The sequence below is a fragment of the Oncorhynchus kisutch genome, linkage group LG29, assembly GCF_002021735.2.
Source record: "Oncorhynchus kisutch isolate 150728-3 linkage group LG29, Okis_V2, whole genome shotgun sequence".
NCBI classification, from domain to species: Eukaryota; Metazoa; Chordata; class Actinopteri; order Salmoniformes; family Salmonidae; genus Oncorhynchus; species Oncorhynchus kisutch.
Genome location: NC_034202.2, coordinates 22,036,581 through 22,055,307, shown reverse-complemented (window position 1 = coordinate 22,055,307; position 18,727 = coordinate 22,036,581). Strand labels below are relative to the sequence as shown.

At 41.6% G+C, this 18,727-nt stretch overlaps 1 protein-coding gene across 2 annotated transcripts; it reads left to right on the top strand.

The window, feature by feature from the left end:
* The first annotated feature begins 808 nt into the window (after positions 1-808).
* Positions 809-12,827, top strand: LOC109873782 (adenylate kinase isoenzyme 1). Of its 2 annotated transcripts, none has more exons than XM_020465491.2 (7): positions 809-942; positions 7,393-7,427; positions 9,748-9,783; positions 10,047-10,210; positions 11,547-11,663; positions 11,957-12,148; positions 12,596-12,827. In XM_020465491.2, the coding sequence occupies exons 2-7, from the start codon at positions 7,421-7,423 to the stop codon at positions 12,662-12,664; spliced, it is 585 nt and encodes a 194-aa protein (XP_020321080.1). In that variant the 5' UTR covers positions 809-942; positions 7,393-7,420; the 3' UTR covers positions 12,665-12,827. The 2 variants fall into 2 exon arrangements, with proteins under 2 accessions (XP_020321080.1, XP_031665077.1); XM_031809217.1 differs by lacking the exon at positions 809-942 and adding an exon at positions 6,540-6,623.
* The last annotated feature ends 5,900 nt before the right edge of the window (positions 12,828-18,727 follow it).

Here is an 18,727-nt window from a genome sequence, read left to right as displayed (position 1 = left end):
TCCGATATGTAATGTTTTACATCATCATTATCAAATGAGTCTCCCCGCCCAGACAAGAACGACTCCTTATATCAGCAACTAAAATCAAGGTCACAAAAAAGGATGGGGAGTGTCATTGACTTGCCCTTAGTTGGGCAAGGCACAGTGAACCGACCAAACATGTTGGTTTGCTTTTCTCTGTTTTCCAAAGGAGATTACAACAGTGACTAGAATGAAAAGAAAGGCAGTGCTCTTTATACAGCTTGAGTTGTGGTTCACCTTAGCACAATGGCTCTTTTCCTGTTTATTGCAAAGAAACAGATGCAACATTGTTATTTTATTGTTTGAGAGTCATTTGATAATTCCCGGCATTTCCTGCACATAAACAACGTCTCCTCTATGATGTTACAGCTGAGGCTCGCGATGGGATTTATTATTATTATTTTTTTTTTAGCAAAGTAATTCCCATGCATCTCAAGTATTCTGCTGGAACAGACCACAATCCTCCTACATAGCCCCCCCCCCCTCCCCAGCAGTTGGTTCATTCCATATTAAAAGGAACAACATATCAATCTGCAGTTAGCTGATAATCCCCCTCTGACTTCCTCATTAGCTTGGTCTCTCCCTAGCCTCCTAGCTCACTCTCTCTCTTCCCCTCAATTTAACAACCTCTCCTCAAGGATGTAAACTGTAAATGCAAAAGCAAAGCTTCCGTGGATCGAACACACAACACATGATGACAATAATACATTCTTACAGCAGTCGAAGGCACACTGCCCCCAAACTCCCCTCTCCCCCTCTCTCTCCCTCTTTTCCCAGAATGCACTGGTGTCTGAGCAGGCTGAGCTGTGCTATAAAAAGTGGAGGAGGGGGAGAGAGTGCTGCCGTGCAGCAGGGACACTGCTCAGACACACACAGGATCCAGAGACACACACTTGTGGACAGAGCCGCAACGTTACAGAGGTCAGTACAGAGGACAGACAGCCACACAATGGCAGCGGTGCAGAGGAATAAAAAGCGCAGGAAGCGGGGCTTGGGGGATAATTGTGCCGCAGGAACACAGAGAGGGGCTTGTGAGGGAATAGTGGGCAGGGCTGCTTGACTGGCGGGAGAGAGGGTGGCACTGTGAAGTGCCGCCTGACCCTAGCTGCCACTGCTTCTTTGATGCAATGCATTTAAAGGCTATGGAAGTCTGAGGAAAAGGGTAGCTCAGACACTTGCGTACTGTATGTAGCATTGTCCTCATTCTGCTATGGTGTAAGAATGTCATAGCCAAATGAAGTGTGTGTCATACTATGTGTGAGTGGACTAGACCATGCCTGGACTGCATGCACAGTAGGAGATCAAAAGAACAGGCTTGGCTGTTTTTACAAAAAAAAAATCATCCTTCATTGTCCATGGCAGAAACAACGTGTTGCTATGCCTGTCCGGTTGCTCATTCCTACCAACCCACTAATTTGCAATATGCCTGTGTTTACAGCATGCTGCATTGATGCGGGGTGATGTATGTCTTTTTATGCTATTGGTTCTTCTTAGTTAATGGTGAAGATCCAAACACGAAAAGCCCTATCGCCTGGAAGTCACACACCACACAGCTGCAGTACACATCCTTCTCTCCCTTTCTCCCCAACCATATCTCTGCAAAGACCATAGAATATCTTAACTCAGACTGGGCTGATGATGTCAAAAAGTTATCCTGCTTTACCTTAAAGGCATATCACCACTATTAAAGGAGCAGGACCACATACAATACAGTTCATCAACTGCTTTGCATAAGAGAGCTGTGGACACTGCAGTTGTAATGACAGATTGTGCTTATTGTTAAATACTCTATGCTACACTTACATTGGCTTTACCAGCTAAGCTAGTGCAATCGAGCCTTCCATGTGCTTTCTGCGAATGGTTGACATGGTATCTGGGAACAGCTGCAGAGAGGACAGACAGGGTCTTTTAATAGCTGAACTGCATGACTGGGGACACCAATAACACACGCTTGGGAAAGAGAGAGGTGCATTGGATATGCACAGACTTGAGATAGGGGCGAGTGGGTTACCAGATGCTTCTTGGTACAGGTTTTACGCACGTGGCTTACATGAGGAAACTGAATGGGTTGATTCTGGAGCATTCAGATGACGCTGCCCTTGGTACTGATGTTGTATTCATTGAAAAAAGTCCATTGCAGGAAAGTAGTGCAATATTTTGAATGTATGCTTCTTTCGTGCGTTCTTGATGTCCTTTATCCTGGAGAAAGGAAAGTGTTTGGGGATGTGGGCGAACAGACATTGAAAGCGACTAGGCTAGAATGGAGGACGGACAGTGCGTCAGAGAAAAAATGTCTAAGTTTCCAAAGGGACTCGCACTCAAACCATAAAAAGGAATACTCTAAGGTACCTTTGGAACTAATGGATAGGCCATGGAAATGGCATGGGCACTGGAATATTTTACACAGCTAACACCCAGTAAGCAAAATTACATTGAAAATACAGTCTTTTCCATACTTTACCATCAGGTGCCTGGTGGTTAGAGCACTGGGCATTGGGCCAGTAACCGAAAGGTTGCTAGGTCGAATCCCCCGAGCTGACAATGTAAAAATCTGTTGTTCTCACCCTGAACAAGGCAGTTAACCCACTGTTCCTAGGCCGTCATTGTGAAAAAGAATGTGTTCTTAACTGACTTGCGTAGTTAAATGAAAAAAAAGTGATGAATGAAAGGTGAAAAATGTCATTTCCAGATGTCAAAAAATACATTTTGGGGGGATATTGAAAATACATATTTTCCAGGTGTTGAAAATAGGTGCATTTTAGGTGTTGAATGAAAGGTGAAAATACAAATCTTCCCAATGTTGAAAATACATATTTTTCAGTCATTGATTCTATGGCCAAATTTCAACTGCACATACACTCTCAATGAATTAGGCATTATATCAAAATAACCATTTCAAAGCATTTGCTGAATTATAAGGACATCTGTCAATGGCAATAAATACATGAGGTCCTAATCTATGGATTTCACATGACTGGGCAAGGCACAGCCATGGGTGGGCCTGGGAGTGCATAGGCCAATCAGAATGAGTTTTTCCCCACAAAGGGGCTTTATTACAAACAGAAATATACTGCTCAGCACCCCCTTCTCTCCCCCTTTGACGGTCCCGCAGGTGAAGAAGCCGGATGTTGAGGTTCTGGGCTGGTGTGGTTACACTTGCTCTTTGGTTGTGAGGCTGGTTGGACATACTGCCAAATTCTCTAAAATGACATTGGAGGTGGTTTTTGGTAGAGAAATTAACATTAAATTCTCTGGCAACAGCTCTGATGGACATTCCTGCAATCAGCATGCCAATTGCACGCTCCCTCAAAACGTGAGACATCTGCACATTTTTGAGTGGCCTTTTGTCTTGAGAACAAGGTGCACCTGTGTAATGATCATGCTGTTTAATCAGCTTCTTGATATGCCACACCTAATCAAGTAGATGGACTATCTTGTCTTATCTATACTTGTCCCAAATACAATGCCTTTAGTTTTAGAAATATTTAGGACTAATTTATTCCTAATTATTCCTAATTTAGAACTAATTTATTCCTTGCCTCTCACTCTGAAACTAATTGCAGCTCTTTTATCTGTTGCAGTCATTTCAGTCACTGTAGTAGCTGACAAGTATAGTGTTGAGTCATCCGCATACATAGACACACTGGCTTTACTCAAAGTGGCATGTCATTAGTAAAGATTGAAAAAGTAATGGGCCTAGACAGTTGCCCTGGGGAATTCATGATTCTACCTGGATTATGTTGGAGAGGCTTCCATTAAAGAACACCCTCTGTGTTCTGTCAGACAGGTAACTCTTTATCCACAATATAGCAGGGGATGTAACCATAACACATTTTTCCAGCTGCAGATTATGACCGATAATGCCAAAAGCCGTACTGAAGTCTAACAAAACAGTCCCCACAAACTTTTTTTAATCATCAATCTATCTCAGCCAATCATCAGTCATTTGTGTACGTGCTGTGCTTGTTGAATGTCCTTCCCTATTTAATGAATGATGGAGCCGAGTTAGCCTTTTTTCCCAAAATTGTATTTAAGGTGCTCTAAGGCTTTTTACTATCATTCTTTGTCATTTATCTTTGTTTCATAGTGTAGTTTCTTCTTTTTATTCAGTTTAGTCACATAATTTCTCAACTTGCAATACGTTTGCCAATCGGTTGTGCAGCCAGACTTATTTGCCATTCTTTTTGCATCATCACTCTCAACCATACAATTATTAAATTCCTCATCATCCCCCAGGGATTTAACCATTTTTACAGTCATTTTCTTAATGGGTGCATGCTTATTAGTAACTGGAATGAGCAATTTCATAAATGTGTCAAGTGCAGTGTCTGTTTGCTACTCACTACACACCACAGACCAACAAATATCTTTAACATCAAAACCATAGGAATCACTACAAAACGTATTGTATGCCCTCTTATACACTATATTAGGCCCAGTCTTTGGAACGTTGGTTTCCCTAGATATGGCTACTATATTGTGAACACTACATCCGGGGGATCTGGGAGTACAGTGAGTACAGTGTAGTTTAATTCCGTAGAGTACATTAGAGTAAAGTAGGGTGCAATACAGTACACTATACTTTACTGTAATATAGTGTACTCTGCTGTAATGTACTGTGAGGCACTGCCCAAACGTGCAAAACATAGATATCTATGATTGCTTCAGATTTGGTCCGGTCTGGATTGTACCAAATCTGAACCATGTCTATGTTTGGGCCAAATACAGTCAGGACTGGACCAGAAATCAACGTCCTTGGACGTTGAAATCAAAGCTGGCCTGGACTGCACCAAAGAAATACCAAAAAAGACGGCCGGTTTGGACAGGACCAAAAAGACATACAAAGAAGTGGCCATTGGGAAATGGTTAGTGTAAAAAACATAACAGTCAACGTAATGGTCAATGTAACACATAGTGCTGTGTACCACAATATAGCACACCTCATGTCAAGTTAACCATACTTCATGATATAATAATAATTTGGCGGGTGCTTGTATTTGTCCCATTTCACACGTCAATTATATGCATGTGTGAATTGGAAATGTGTTTTTTGCATATCCAAACTCCACTTGAGACATCCTCGGAGAGTGGGGTCATGGCCAGGGTCTGCCATGATTAACGGTCGGTAACCCCAGCTGCTTGGGCAGTGCCCGATCCTCTCCTGATTGGAGGAGGTGTGTGTTTGGCATGCCAAGGAGGCTGCACAGCCTAGTGAAGGCACCATAATAGGCCAGGGTGGGTGTCCCAAAGGGGCACAGAGCTGACTCAGATGCCTGGGTGACATTTACAAAGGACACAGAGTCAAGAGCTCTACATAAAACCTGCCACCCTGGACCTGGACTACTGAGTCTTCAGAAAAACCAAGGTAGAGTAGGGTAGCAGGATGGTGAAGAGGTTCAGTGAAACTTTACCACTTCTTTCTTTCTCCTCTGTGAGTGGGGTGAAATAATCCTATCAAGCTCTGGCTGCCATATTGAAATGATTTTCCAAGGGTGAAATGTACAGTATACTTGAGCCTGTCTGTGGAACAGGTCTGAGCTGTGGCTTTTTTTTAATGGTGGATTATAAACCAATCACAAAGAAAATGAAAGAACATCTTCGCTTAGCAACTTAAGATGCTACTAGTCACCTGCCTACCCGTGTCTTTGGCAGTGTCACTGCAACATGAATCATAGGATATTTAAAACCAGAAAGGCCCTTAGTGTGTTGTTGGTAACCTGTGAGTTTATGCACTGAAAATGATTACCATGACACGAGCAAACATTAAACCATTATTCTACTTAGTCCCTAATGAACCTAATATTCTGAGAGATTTCCCCTTAGATAAGCCAGCTGCAGTCAAAATTGTCTATATTGTAAAAATTCACCTTAATTTAAGGTTAGGGTTAGGCATTAGAGTTAGCAGTGTGGTTAGGGTTAAGGTCAGGTTTAAAATAATATTGTATGACTTTGTGGCTGTGCCAGGTTCCTTCAGAACAGCTACTCTTTCTGGGGTCCAAAAAGACTATGGTAACTAATCTACATTTGAGTCACTTAGCAGACGGTCTCTTATCCAGAGCGACATACAGGAGCAATTAGGGTTAAGTGCTTTGCTCAAGGGCACAGACAGATGTTTTACCTAGTTGGCTCTGCGATTCAAACTAGTGACCTTTCAGTTACTGGCCCAACACTCTTAACCTAACGAAAGCAGACTTCTTACTTTCTCGCTGGCTTATTGTAGGGTCAGCTCCTCCTATCCCAAGACACATTGATTTTTACACTTATCCCTCAACAACTGATTGAATAGCACCCTCCCTACCGCCGCCTTTGTTTCAGCCAGTCAATGACTGATTCATGGTCAGCTCATGTCAGACCTTTTCATTAATTCCACAACAATTTATACAGGATCAGCTTTCTCTCCAACTTTTTATCCAGTTGTTTCAGGCATCATTCAAAAATAATCACACGGCTAGGCTTCACCCTCATCACATGATCCAGACGGGCAGCCACTTGAGCTGAGAGATCTGTTTACACATGCCACCCTGACGCACCCAGAAATTATTCTCCCTCTTCCTCCCTCCCTCTGGCACTTAGGAAGGCCGGAAGAAAATGCACAGGGAACAGTAAGGCTGTTATTTTATTTGGTAATATTAACTCATATTTACTGCAATCAGAAATATTCAGATTCCATTCCATCATACAGTTTTTGCACAGGGATGGTACTATGATCTGGTCGTGATTTTTTGGGGGTGTTAAGGAACATCAGGTTCTGCTATAATTTCTGGTTGAGTGGTGTAACCGGCTGCTGAGTGATCAGATACTGTAATGTTACTGTCATTGATTCTGTCCATCTTGAGATATGTGGAAGTAATGCTTTTGACTTGATGCTGCATTCTAATGATTCCCTTCTGTGGACTGGGTTTATTGTTCCTAAGTTAAGTTACATTCAAGTTACATAATATACAAATGGTATTGTGTTTGTTCTGAGGAAACTTTATTCTCACAAATTTTGAGAAGGTAACAATTTCAGGCGGTAGTGGTTTAGACATTTTCTCTTTTGCTTGGACATCAACTGTCTTAATGTCAAAACTGATTAAGGCTTTACTGTATTACTATGAGAATTTATTCAGATTGCGTAATTTGCTGTAATTCTTTTGATATGGATAAGTAAGTATACTAACATAGCATTCACCCAAAATCAATTGCTTTGGAGGACACAACAATATTTTTAAAAACAACTAAAGCTACTGACTGATATTACTGTCTTTGGTTCTCTTCGAAATAGGAAAATGAGACTTTGCATCTATTTGCATGGAGTCAAATGCAGGCTCAGAAGTGGTACTATCTCTGAATGTACAAGCTAACTTCTGTTTTATCTGTCTTCTATTTCAGTTAAAAGGAATAACCCTTATAGATCAAGATGGCAGGTAAAAAAATATGTCGATCTCCTTTAACATAACACTTTTCTCATGGGGGAAGTACTTGTGTTCTAAGCAATGATTTATGTATAGACTAGATGACTCAGATGGGCTGCTGTGTGGAAGCAAATGCGTCTCCATCTTGACACTCCCCCACATTATAGAAAATATTTGGAAAACTATAGAAATGCATTTATTAATGTCTTCATTCAACCTTGTAATGGTTTTTCTATTAGACAGCTTAATGCATACATTAATTATATTGTGAGCTAAACATAATAAAATGAATAAAATATATATAAAACCATTCTTAAATTATCACTTTGAGATTACTAATGTTACTGTCCCCAGTACAATAACAAATACTTAAATATATGTAATTTTGTCCTTGTAATTGAAATACAGTAGAATTCCATTCATTCCTATGAAGGAAATCACCTACTGGGGAGTGCCAATATGGCTGACCGGTGGCTTCAAAGCCTCTCAATGGCCAATACATCGCATGGCAATCCAGTGTATATTTACATCATTGGTCCTAAGTGTGTGCTTAAGCTATGGTGACCTCTTCTGGTTATTTACAATATTGCCACTGCAGAAAGGAACATACTGTACTGTACCTTCATAGTTTGCACAACACTCAAATGGGAAAATACATTATATGAGTTTGTAGCTATATATTGTATTGTTGTTTATTATCAGATGAGGGAACATTCAAAAAGAAAGGGATTTCTTAGCTACTACTTATCAGTGAATGATTCAGTGCCTTAAGAAAGTATCAAGACCCCTTGACTTATTCCACATTTTGTTGTGTTACAGCCTGAATTCAAAATGGATTAAACAGATGTTTGTTCTCACCCATCTACACACAATACTCCATAATGACAAAGTGAAAACCTGTTTTAAGAAAATACTGAAAATGTATTGAAAATAAAAAACAGAAATATTTAATTTACATAAGTATTCACACCCTTTTGGTATGACACTCCAAATTGAGCTCAGGTGCATCCAATTTCCTTTGATCGTCCTTAAGATGTCACTACATCTTGATTTGAGTCCACCTGTGGCCAATACGATTGTTTGGATACGGTTTAGAAAGAAACACACATCTGTCTCTATAAGGCCTCATAGTTGACAGTGCATGTCAGAGTAGAAACTATACCATGAAGTTTAAGGATTTGTCTGTAGATCTCTGAGAATTGAGATGAAGCATAAGTATCATCATTGGGAATATGGAACTTCCCAGACTCTGCCTAGAGGTGTCCAACAGGACAATGACCCCAAGTATACAGCCAAAGCAATGCAGGAATGGCTTCAGAACAAGAATGTGAAAGTATTTTAGTGGCCCAGCCAAAGCCCAGACTTAAATCCCATTGAAAATCTGTGGCAGGACTTGAAGAGTGCTGTTCACTGCCACTCCCCATCTTATTTAACAGAGGTTGAAAAACCTGCTAGGAAGAATGGCAGAAAATCCCCAAATCCAGATGTGCAAAGCTGATACAGACATGCACAAGATGACCCAAAGCTGTAAATGCCGCCATAGGTGCTTGTACAAAGTGTAAATGTAAAAAAAAGTGTAAAAAGTGTAAAACGGGTGTAAATACACAAATGAGATCTGTTTTTCATTTTCAAATGTGCAAACATAAAATAAAATAAACATGTTTTCACTTTGTCATTATGGGGTATTGTGTGTAGATAGGTGCGATTTTTATTTATTTAAAACATTTTGAATTCAGGCTCTAACAACAAAAGGTGGAATAGATCAAGGGGGTGAATACTTTCTGAAGGCACCAGAGAGATTGGTAGGTTTACAGTGTTTTTGCTGGACTCTTATCTAATTCAGATGTACAAATCTCAAAAGCCTTTAATAAAAAGGTACAGTACTTTTGGATTCCCTAGTGACTCAAACACTACATATTCTCATGTGGAATAACTCAGACCATTATGCATAAACACCCCAAATTGCTACAAAATGTGTGATTACAGTGACTTTGGCTAATCTTAGCCCAGTGCTACTGTAGCTAGGGGCCATTTTCTATGTGGTCACAAAGCATTGTGAAGTGGTTGGCGAAGGTTGCCAAGGTAACTCCATTGTATATAAGTCCAAGAAGGCAGAGAGGTTCCATGTCAAGATGGGTTGCTCATTCAGCTGCTCCAACTCAGCAAGCTGCTCCAGACAAATTGTCCGTTCTGATGATGGTTTGTTACACATCCACAAAAACTTTTAGTCAACTTGGTTTACTGTCAGCAACCTGCAGATTTAACCAGTAATCGTCTGAAGTTGTTTCTAGAACTACCAGCTATGCTTCTCTGTTGCCTCTGTTCCTTTTAGACAAAATCAAGGACGCCAAGATCATCTTCGTTGTAGGTGAGTGAAATATAATATATAATCTTATTTTAAAATCAACACTATCAGGCAACACAGCACAATATGTAGGCATATGCACGTTCTACGTCTGATATAAGGTGAAGTCAACACTTCTCTTGAAAGAATACACCAAAGTATAAAGTAAATATACACAACAGCCCTTTGTCATAAACCAACCACCACTAAGGTTATGGCTAGATGGGATTCACCAACCAACCAACCAACCAACACTAACCCCTGTCCTCCTTGTATGTGTCCCCTAGGTGGGCCTGGCTCTGGTAAGGGCACCCAGTGTGAGAAGGTGGTGGCCAAGTATGGCTACACCCACCTGTCTTCTGGGGACCTGCTGCGTGCTGAGGTAGCATCCGGCTCCGAGAGGGGCAAGACCCTCCAGGCCATCATGCAGAAGGGAGAGCTCGTACCCCTGGTGAGTGGCTGGGACAGTGCACACAGTCATTCCTAAAGCAGTTACTATGTAATAACATGTTAACAATGTGGTTACTACAGTAAATATAGTCTAACTACACAGGTTTAATGTATACTGTACGGTTTGTGCTGAATTCCTTGCAATAAGCATGAATAAATCAGGTTAACACTCATTTTAATTCGGATATTGTGTTCACCAGGAGTTGGAACCGGTTCAGGGAACAGAACCAAAAACAGGAAAATAATTACATTATTTGAGGAACAGAACCAATACCGAAAACAAAAGTGATCTATACTGTTCCAGAACAGAATTGTTATTTTAAAAGCATGGGTACCGGTTAATAATGTTCCGGGCATTTATTTCCAGTCACAACGAAGTACTTATGCAAAGCCCTCACTCTGTCACTCAGCCAGCGACTGCCTGTCAGCTGGAAATCTTTGCCAGTCTGTGTGAGTGTGTGTAGGTTAACTTCTCCTCCCCTCTGAAGCATAGGTTACTGTAGCCTACTGATGCGTAATTCAAACATGTGGGAGAGATGTTTAATTAGTGGAGAATGGATTAACTTTTTCAATGCTAGTTAAGAATACTATAGTTTTCACCTTTCACATTGGATTTATTAAACACAAAAAGGTAAGACGTGTTTTAAATTATTGTGTAAGATTGTTAGCTAGCTAACGTTTGCTCTGGTCCAACGTTAAACCAACTGGGAAGTGAAAGTCATAGAAAGTTATTCCATAGAAGTCGCTCCTCCATAGGTATAATTCTGTATAATGCATGTCATAACAAGATGCCCAGCACTTCAAGGCAAGCTTCCTCCATCCTCTCTCCTCACCCTCAAAATTTCAGTTGCATTTCGTGCTCTACACTGTGACTAGCAGCATAGTGTGTGTGTTTATCTTTCATTATGATATTATGAAACCATGCTGTCATGGCAAAATACAATTTGTTCTTAACAACTTTCCTATATAGATTAAATCACTTACCCGCTCAACAGCAAGCTGCTCCATCCGCACTGATTGGTGAAGTAATTTAATGTCGAGCTAAATGTAAAAAACAATATATATTTCAGAGGATAAAAAGGAACAGAAAGGAACGATATAAACTGGTACTTTTTTGTTGTTGTTAGAACCGGTTCATAACTTTATTTTGCTGGTCTGAACAGTGGAACGGAACAAAAGAAAATGATGGTTCTGTTTGGAAAATAATTTTGGTTCCAACACCTGGTGATCACAAGTTACTTTATGTCACTTTTCGACACAGAAGTGAAATTGTTCCAACATCTTTCTATGGAGGTGTGTTTCATAGTACATGTGTGCCCCCCCCCCCCCCCTCCCAGGACACAGTCTTGGACATGATCAAAGACGCCATGATTGCTAAGGCCGGCGTGTCCAAGGGCTTCCTCATCGACGGCTATCCCCGTGAGGTCAAGCAGGGCGAAGAGTTTGAGAAGAAAGTAAGACGAGAAAGGAACATATATTCACATTCAGAAAATCCATACTTTAACATTGCTGGGCAATTAGGTTGCAGCAGTGCAAAAACTCACAGAACGCAAGTAGGGAAACCTATGCATTTTTTAAGGAGTCCCATCCTTTAAAAAATCACTATAAGCTCAACATCTATCAATTTCCAACAGTTCTTCTCTCAAAATATATTTTCCTTTAGCACATCCCCTCCCAGTTAAAAGGACTATACAATTTCAACAACCTTTTTAAAGTTGTCCTGACCATTATGTTTGTCTTCTCACAGATCGGAGCCCCCTGTCTGCTGCTGTACATTGACGCCAAGGGTGAGACCATGGTCAAGAGGCTGATGAAGCGCGGTGAGACCAGCGGTCGCGCTGACGACAACGAGGAGACCATCAAGAAGCGCTTGGACCTGTACTACAAAGCCACTGAGCCAGTCATCACCTTCTACACCAGCCGCGGCATCGTCAGGAAGGTAAGACTAGCACTAGTTATAGGCTACTGTCAATGCCTGAATCCACAGGAGGTTGGTGACACCTTAATTGGGGAGAGCGAGCTTGTGGTAATGGCTGGAGCGGAACGAGTGTTTAATGCTATTCGTTCTGTTCCAGCCATTATTATGAGCCGTCCTCCCCTCAGCAGCCTCCACTGGTTGTATCCCAACATCAGATGAAAGAGAGACAGAGAGCGAGAGAGTGTCATAGGACAGTGTTAGATAAACAGTTCTGCTCTTTTAAAAATAAACAAGTGCATTGTGACAAAATATGCATTGTGACAATACACCCAAGTGTCTCACCTCGCAGCTCTTGTAAACTCTGAAAATTTGACTCTCTCTCTCTTAATAAAATCCTTATCATTTTAAAATGATGATGCCACCGACATTACAATCACATCTCATGCCTTTCTCTCTCATTCTCCTCAGATTGACTCTGAGCTGCCCGTGGATGAAGTCTTCGGACACGTTGCCAAAGCTATCGATGACCTGAAGTAAAACGCAAACTTGACTGGATATGAATTTGTTTTGGTCATTTTTTTCAAAATGTCAATTTTATGCCGAAAGAAGCTCAAATGTGCTCAGTCACCTCCCACTGGGCACACACTGGTTGAATCAACGTTGTTTCCATGTCATTTCAATTAAATTAAGTTGAACCAGAGTGGAATAGACATTGATTGGATGTCTGTGCCTAGTTGGCTTGGCAATAATGAAAGGCCATTAAGGAACAGCACTGCCTTAATTCAACACTGTAGTCTCCTGTTTCAGTCCACAACAGACACCCATATATGGCAATATTCTCTCTCTCTCTCTCTCACTCACTCACTCACTCACTCACTCACTCACTCGGTTAGTGCTGATTTCAGCTCTATGTAATTACAGGAGGGATCTCTCAACACTTTCCCAGACCATACATGTACAATGCCTGCCTGGGGTGGCTCTGGGCTACACTCTGATCCTGTGCCGCCATGTAGACACCGGAGTATATGGGAAAGCATGGAGACATGACTCCTTTATGGCTGGTGCTAAACGCCATGCAGTGACAGACATGGCAGCAGGCCATTACATCATGCAGGCATTCAGGATATAGTATAGTTCTCCCACAGCAGGAATAGAGTACAATAGTAACCAACCATTGTAAAAGAAAATGCAGTATGCCTATGTTCGTATTAATTTCACTGTCTAACACTTCATGATATGTTTCACTACATCACATAACAGATCAACTGTGTCATATGTGAACAACTACAGAATAGTATGCATAACATAAAAGCTTCGCAGGTGCCAATGTCTATCATCACGTGATGTTACTGTAGTAGGAGAGTCCACACCTGAAGCGCACCGCACTTTGATCTGCTGCCGGGATTCATGTGCTACTATTCCTTATGTCGTTTGTAATCTGACGGCCTGTTGGGCTTACTTCCTGAAGGAAGTAAATATTATTTAGCAGTTGTAATCTGTTGCTGGAAAACTATACCATAGATAATAATTCAATCTCCTCGAGAGGTAAATTCTTACTTTTGTAGTGGCTAACCTAACCCAAAAATGTACTCCTTATAGTCCAAGGACCTTACACGTTCTGTTTAGAGGCGAATTGGCCCTGGCAGCCAAAACAACCAAACACTCCATGTGAAACGATTCTCTTACATATTATATCAAAATTATTTCACAAATGCCAACAGTTGCAGGCGACAGTATTTTTCAGTGACAACACATTTGTGGCTTCCGTTTTCCGTTTACATACAGGTGTTGGGAGACGCAAATAGCTAATTAGCACAGGTACGCCTCTGTCTTCCGTAAACAAGTGCTGTAACATGGAAATATGGCCATGTGGAACCCTAACTCTATAAAGGTGTGTAGTAGATGAACCTTTGTTTAAAAAACAAAAACAAATGTATCACTGATATGAAAGAAACATTCCTTATGTTTCCAAAACTACCGCAAGCGATGCGTTTTAACGATCAGAACGAGCTTCGTAGTCTTAACAAAAATTCCCAGGCAAGAAGATACTATCGTCAATAGGCACTAAAGGTAAGTTAGTTATCGTCTAGGAATGGGTTATGGACTACCTAGTTAAACATTCCTGCTAGACACTCTAGCTCAGGTGAGATTGTAATTGTTCATAAATGTGTGCAAGACAACCTGCTTTTCAAACGTGGATATTTGGTTGTGTCTTTTGACCATTTATTAGCAGCATAGATAAAAACGTAACAAGATTTCATACTGGCAGAAGTAATTACCGATAAGTCCATATCATAGATCCCAGTAACCCAGCATATAGTACTTTAGAGTAAAATTTGTGAAATTTTGTCAGACAAACTATAGACAACACACATAAGTAGGCAAATTGCTTATACAGCCTGTCTGATTTACAAACAATTTGAAGACAATACTGCACTCTAGTGGGCAAAAACTTGATGATCAAAGCTATTGCCTCATATCTCAGTGTGAGTGAAGTGTAGCTTAGTTGGTAGAGCATGGCGCTTGTAACGCCAGAGTTGTGGGTTTGATTCCCACGGGGGACCAGTATGAGAAAATGTATGCACTCACTTTGGATAAGAGTGTCTGCTAAATGACTAAGATGTCAAATGTGTTGCAGGTGTTTCATGTTTTTGGTTTAACTGGCCTGAAAGACCAGATGTGTTGAATTTAAGCAATTACTGGGCTTCCCGAGTGGCGTAGCGGTCTAAGGCATCACTACAGACCCGGGTTCAATCCCAGGCTTTATCACAACCGGCCGTGATCGGGAGTCCCATACGGCGGTGCACATTTGTTCCAATGTCATCCGGGTTAGGGGAAGGTTTTACTTGACTCATCGCGCTATAGCGACTCCTTGTGGCAGTGGGGGGCATGCAGGCTGACAGTGGTTGTCAGTTGAACGGCGTTTCCTCAAACACATTGGTGCGGCTGGCTTCCGGGTTAATCAGGCGGGTGTTTGAAGTGCGGTTTGGAGGGTCATGTTTCGGGGGATGCGTGACTCGACTTTCGACACCGTTGGGGAGTTTCAGCAATGAGACGATCGAAAAAGGGGGTACATTTTTTTTATTATTTAGGAAATCACTGAACTGATCAATTAGCTCAGTTGGTCAGGTATGGTCCCTAGTTGTAACAAAATCCTGCAGTACCTGCAGCTCTCCAGGAACAGGGTTGTCTACCCCTGGCATATAGCATTAAAAAACATGCTGTCATAAAATAAAGCAGCTCTTTCAGAAACCATGAAGCATAGTTTCAAGATAGTTTTTATGTATGACTCTATCCCAACTTTACCCGGTCAATAACAACCTTTTCAAAATCCATGCGTGGACCCACTTTACTAAAAGTGCTGAAGGTGGCTCTTTTACAACAAAAACAGGGTCAAGGTGAGTGAGCATGTAGACACAACAGGATGTAGAGTCATTGCTACACCAGTACATCCAGTGTGTTATTGTAACTCCCCACCTCGTGTACCTCACATCTCACACACAGCCCTCAGTAGGCTCACAAACACTTTCTAGCAGGTATCCGGGCTATCCTCCAAGGAGCGCTCTGCTCACGACTCCACGGCTACACTGGAAGGGGGATGAGAAAGAGGAAAGGAGCTTCTTAGGGACAGGATGTGTCCATTGGAAAGCCAATTAGAAAAGGAGTCAGTAAGCACTTTTATGCAGTCAGCAGGAATGTTAAGAATGTCAAGACTGTACCTAGTTTAAAGGTAGGGGTAACAATAAGGGAGAACGAGGGAGGGGGTGATGGCATGTGTGTGTGTGGATACCAAAATGGGCCAGTTCAATCAGCCTTTCACATAGTAGCCTATATTACAGAAAACATATAGGACAGAAAAAGTGTCCGATTGATGTGAGCTGTAATTAACACTTCATTCCTTTCACCAGCCATCATACAAATCAGTGGAGGCTGGTGGAGTGAGAAATGGGGAGGATAGACAAATGCTTGATAGGCCTACCTCACAGGAGGTTGGTGCCACCTTAATTGGGGAGGACGGGTTTGTGGTAATGACTGGAGCGGAATAGGTGGAATGGTATCAAATACTTCGAACACATCCATCCATTCGCCCCGTTCAAGCCATTATTATGAGCCGTCCTCCCCTCAGCAACCTCCACTGGCCCACACATACACTTGCAGCCTTAGGCCAATACTATGATTCAAAGAAAACACAACGAGGGCCTCCAAGCCAATCTCCCACGTCATGTTTCAAAACCCTTTGCTAACACACTGCCTTGACCCAGAACCCATGAGAGCCATAAGGAAACCTGTGAGCTGGCGCATGGACACTTTTACAAACGTCCCCCTCAGACTGATGTGCTGCTGGCCGGCGACATGGAAACTCGTGGCACCGCGCTGAAACCCGTGTCGACCTGCTGGACCAGCGATGACAGACGATGACCACAGAGCGGCGGATTGTTTCCTGTTATTGAAGGACTACAGAGAAGTAACCCCCCCCCATTGGCCCACTGCGGATAGAAGGGAAGTGTCGCTCACAGCTTATAGAGGAGACGCACCCTAAATGCAGAGGTGTACGTGCAGACTGTCTGGTGCGCCTGGGACGTTGCTATACTAGGCTTGTGGGTGCTTATCTATCTAGCTGTCTGTGATGAATGGCCAATATACTGTAGTCCTCCTGTGTCTACTTACTTGTAGAGGGGTGTCTACAACAAGCTGAGCGTGTGTGCATGTTTTATTTAACAGGATTTGAGTTATGTGATACATTAATGTTTTTCGTTCTTCCCTGGAGTCATGTAGTCAAGAATGTTATCTTAGGTATCTCCCCTGTAATTCTGGTGTCAACAATCTGAAATGTATACATTTTCCATAGTATAAACAAGTCATGATCTAGAATCATGAGGCAGGTGTTTTTGTAGGCTACATAGCATACACAAAATCCTATAGTTCATTTTTTTCACAGGACTGGTACTAGAGCAAACATGTATAGGCTACAAAACACATTGAGGAATAATCCTATTCCCGAATGTACGCATACACTAAGTTACCACAAGTATGTGGACACCTGCTCGTCCAACATCTCATTCCAAAATCATGGACATTAATAGGGAGTCGGTCTCCCTTTTGCTGCTATAACAGCTTGATGATTTTTTCCCCACTACGCGCTTCAGTATTCGGCGGCCCCGTTCTGTGAACTTGTGAAGCCTACTACTTCGCAGCTGAGCCATTGTTGCTCCTAGACGTTTCAATTTAACAATAACAGCACTTACAGTTGACCAGGGTAGCTCTAGCAGGGCAGAAATTTGACAAACTGACTTGTTGGAAAGGTGGCATCCTATGATGGTGCCATGTTGAAAGTCATTGAGCTATTCAGTAACGCCATGCTACTGCCAATGTTTGTCTATGGAGATTGCATGACTGTGTGCTCGATTTTATACATCTGTCAGCAACAGGTGTGGCAGAAATAGCCAAATCCACTAATTTGAAGGGGTGTCCACATACTTTTGTCTTTACTGTATAATGTGCCATTCATTTATTTAATGTATTTTTTATTTAACCTTTACTTACCTAGGCAAGTCAGTTAAGAACAAATTCTTATTTAAAATGACGGCCTACCAAAAGGCAAAAGGCCTCCTGTGGGGATGGGGGATTAAAAATATAGGACAAACAACACCACGACAAGAGAGACACCACAACACTACATAAAGAGAGACCTAAGACAATAACGTAGCATGGCAGCAACATATGACAACACAGCATGGTAGCAACACCACATGACAACATGGTAGCAACACAACATGGTAGCAGCACAAAACATGGTACAAACATTATTGGCACAAAAGCAAGAAGGTAGAGACAACGATACATCACGAGAAGCAGCCACAACTGTCAGCAAGTGTCCATGATTGAGTCTTGAATGAAGAGATGGAGATAAAACTGTCTAGTTTGAGTGGTTTTTGCAGCTCATTCCAGTACTTGTACTGCAGTGGAGGCTTCGAGGGGAGGACGGATAATAATAAAAGCTGGAACAGAGTCAATGGAATTGCATCAAACACATGAAAAATACCTATTCCAGCCATTACCGCAAACGCATCCTCCCCAATTAAGGTGCCACCAACCTCCTGTGCTGTACTGTCCAATTCTTATGTTTTCATTTAAAATATCCTAAATTCATTTAAAGGTTGCATGCATCACTTTTACAAACACGTTCATCTGCATGCAGGCCAACAGTAGACAAAGTAATAAAAATGTGTATTCCTATTCAAATAAAATAAAATTTTATTTGTCACATACACATGGTTAGCAGATGTTAATGCGAGTGTAGCGAAATGCTTTTGCTTCTACATCCGACCGTGCAGTAATATCTAACAAGTAATCTAACAATTTCACAACTACCTTATACACAAAAGTGTAAAGGAATGAATAAGAATATGTGAATAAAAATATATGGATGAGCGATGGCCGAACGTCATAGGCAAGATGCAGTAGATGGTACAGAGTACAGTATATACATATGAGATGAGTAATGTAGGGTATGTAAACATTATATAAAGTGGCATTGTTAAAAGTGGCTAGTGATACATTTATTTAATCCAATTTATAATTATTAAAGTGGCTCGAGAT

Bases quoted from the DNA above. Each gene is read 5' to 3' on its own strand.
- LOC109873782 (XM_020465491.2), top strand. The intron at 9,784-10,046 runs GTGAGTGAAATA...TGTGTCCCCTAG, and splicing joins CAAGATCATCTTCGTTGTAG to GTGGGCCTGGCTCTGGTAAG. The intron at 12,149-12,595 runs GTAAGACTAGCA...CATTCTCCTCAG, and splicing joins GCCGCGGCATCGTCAGGAAG to ATTGACTCTGAGCTGCCCGT.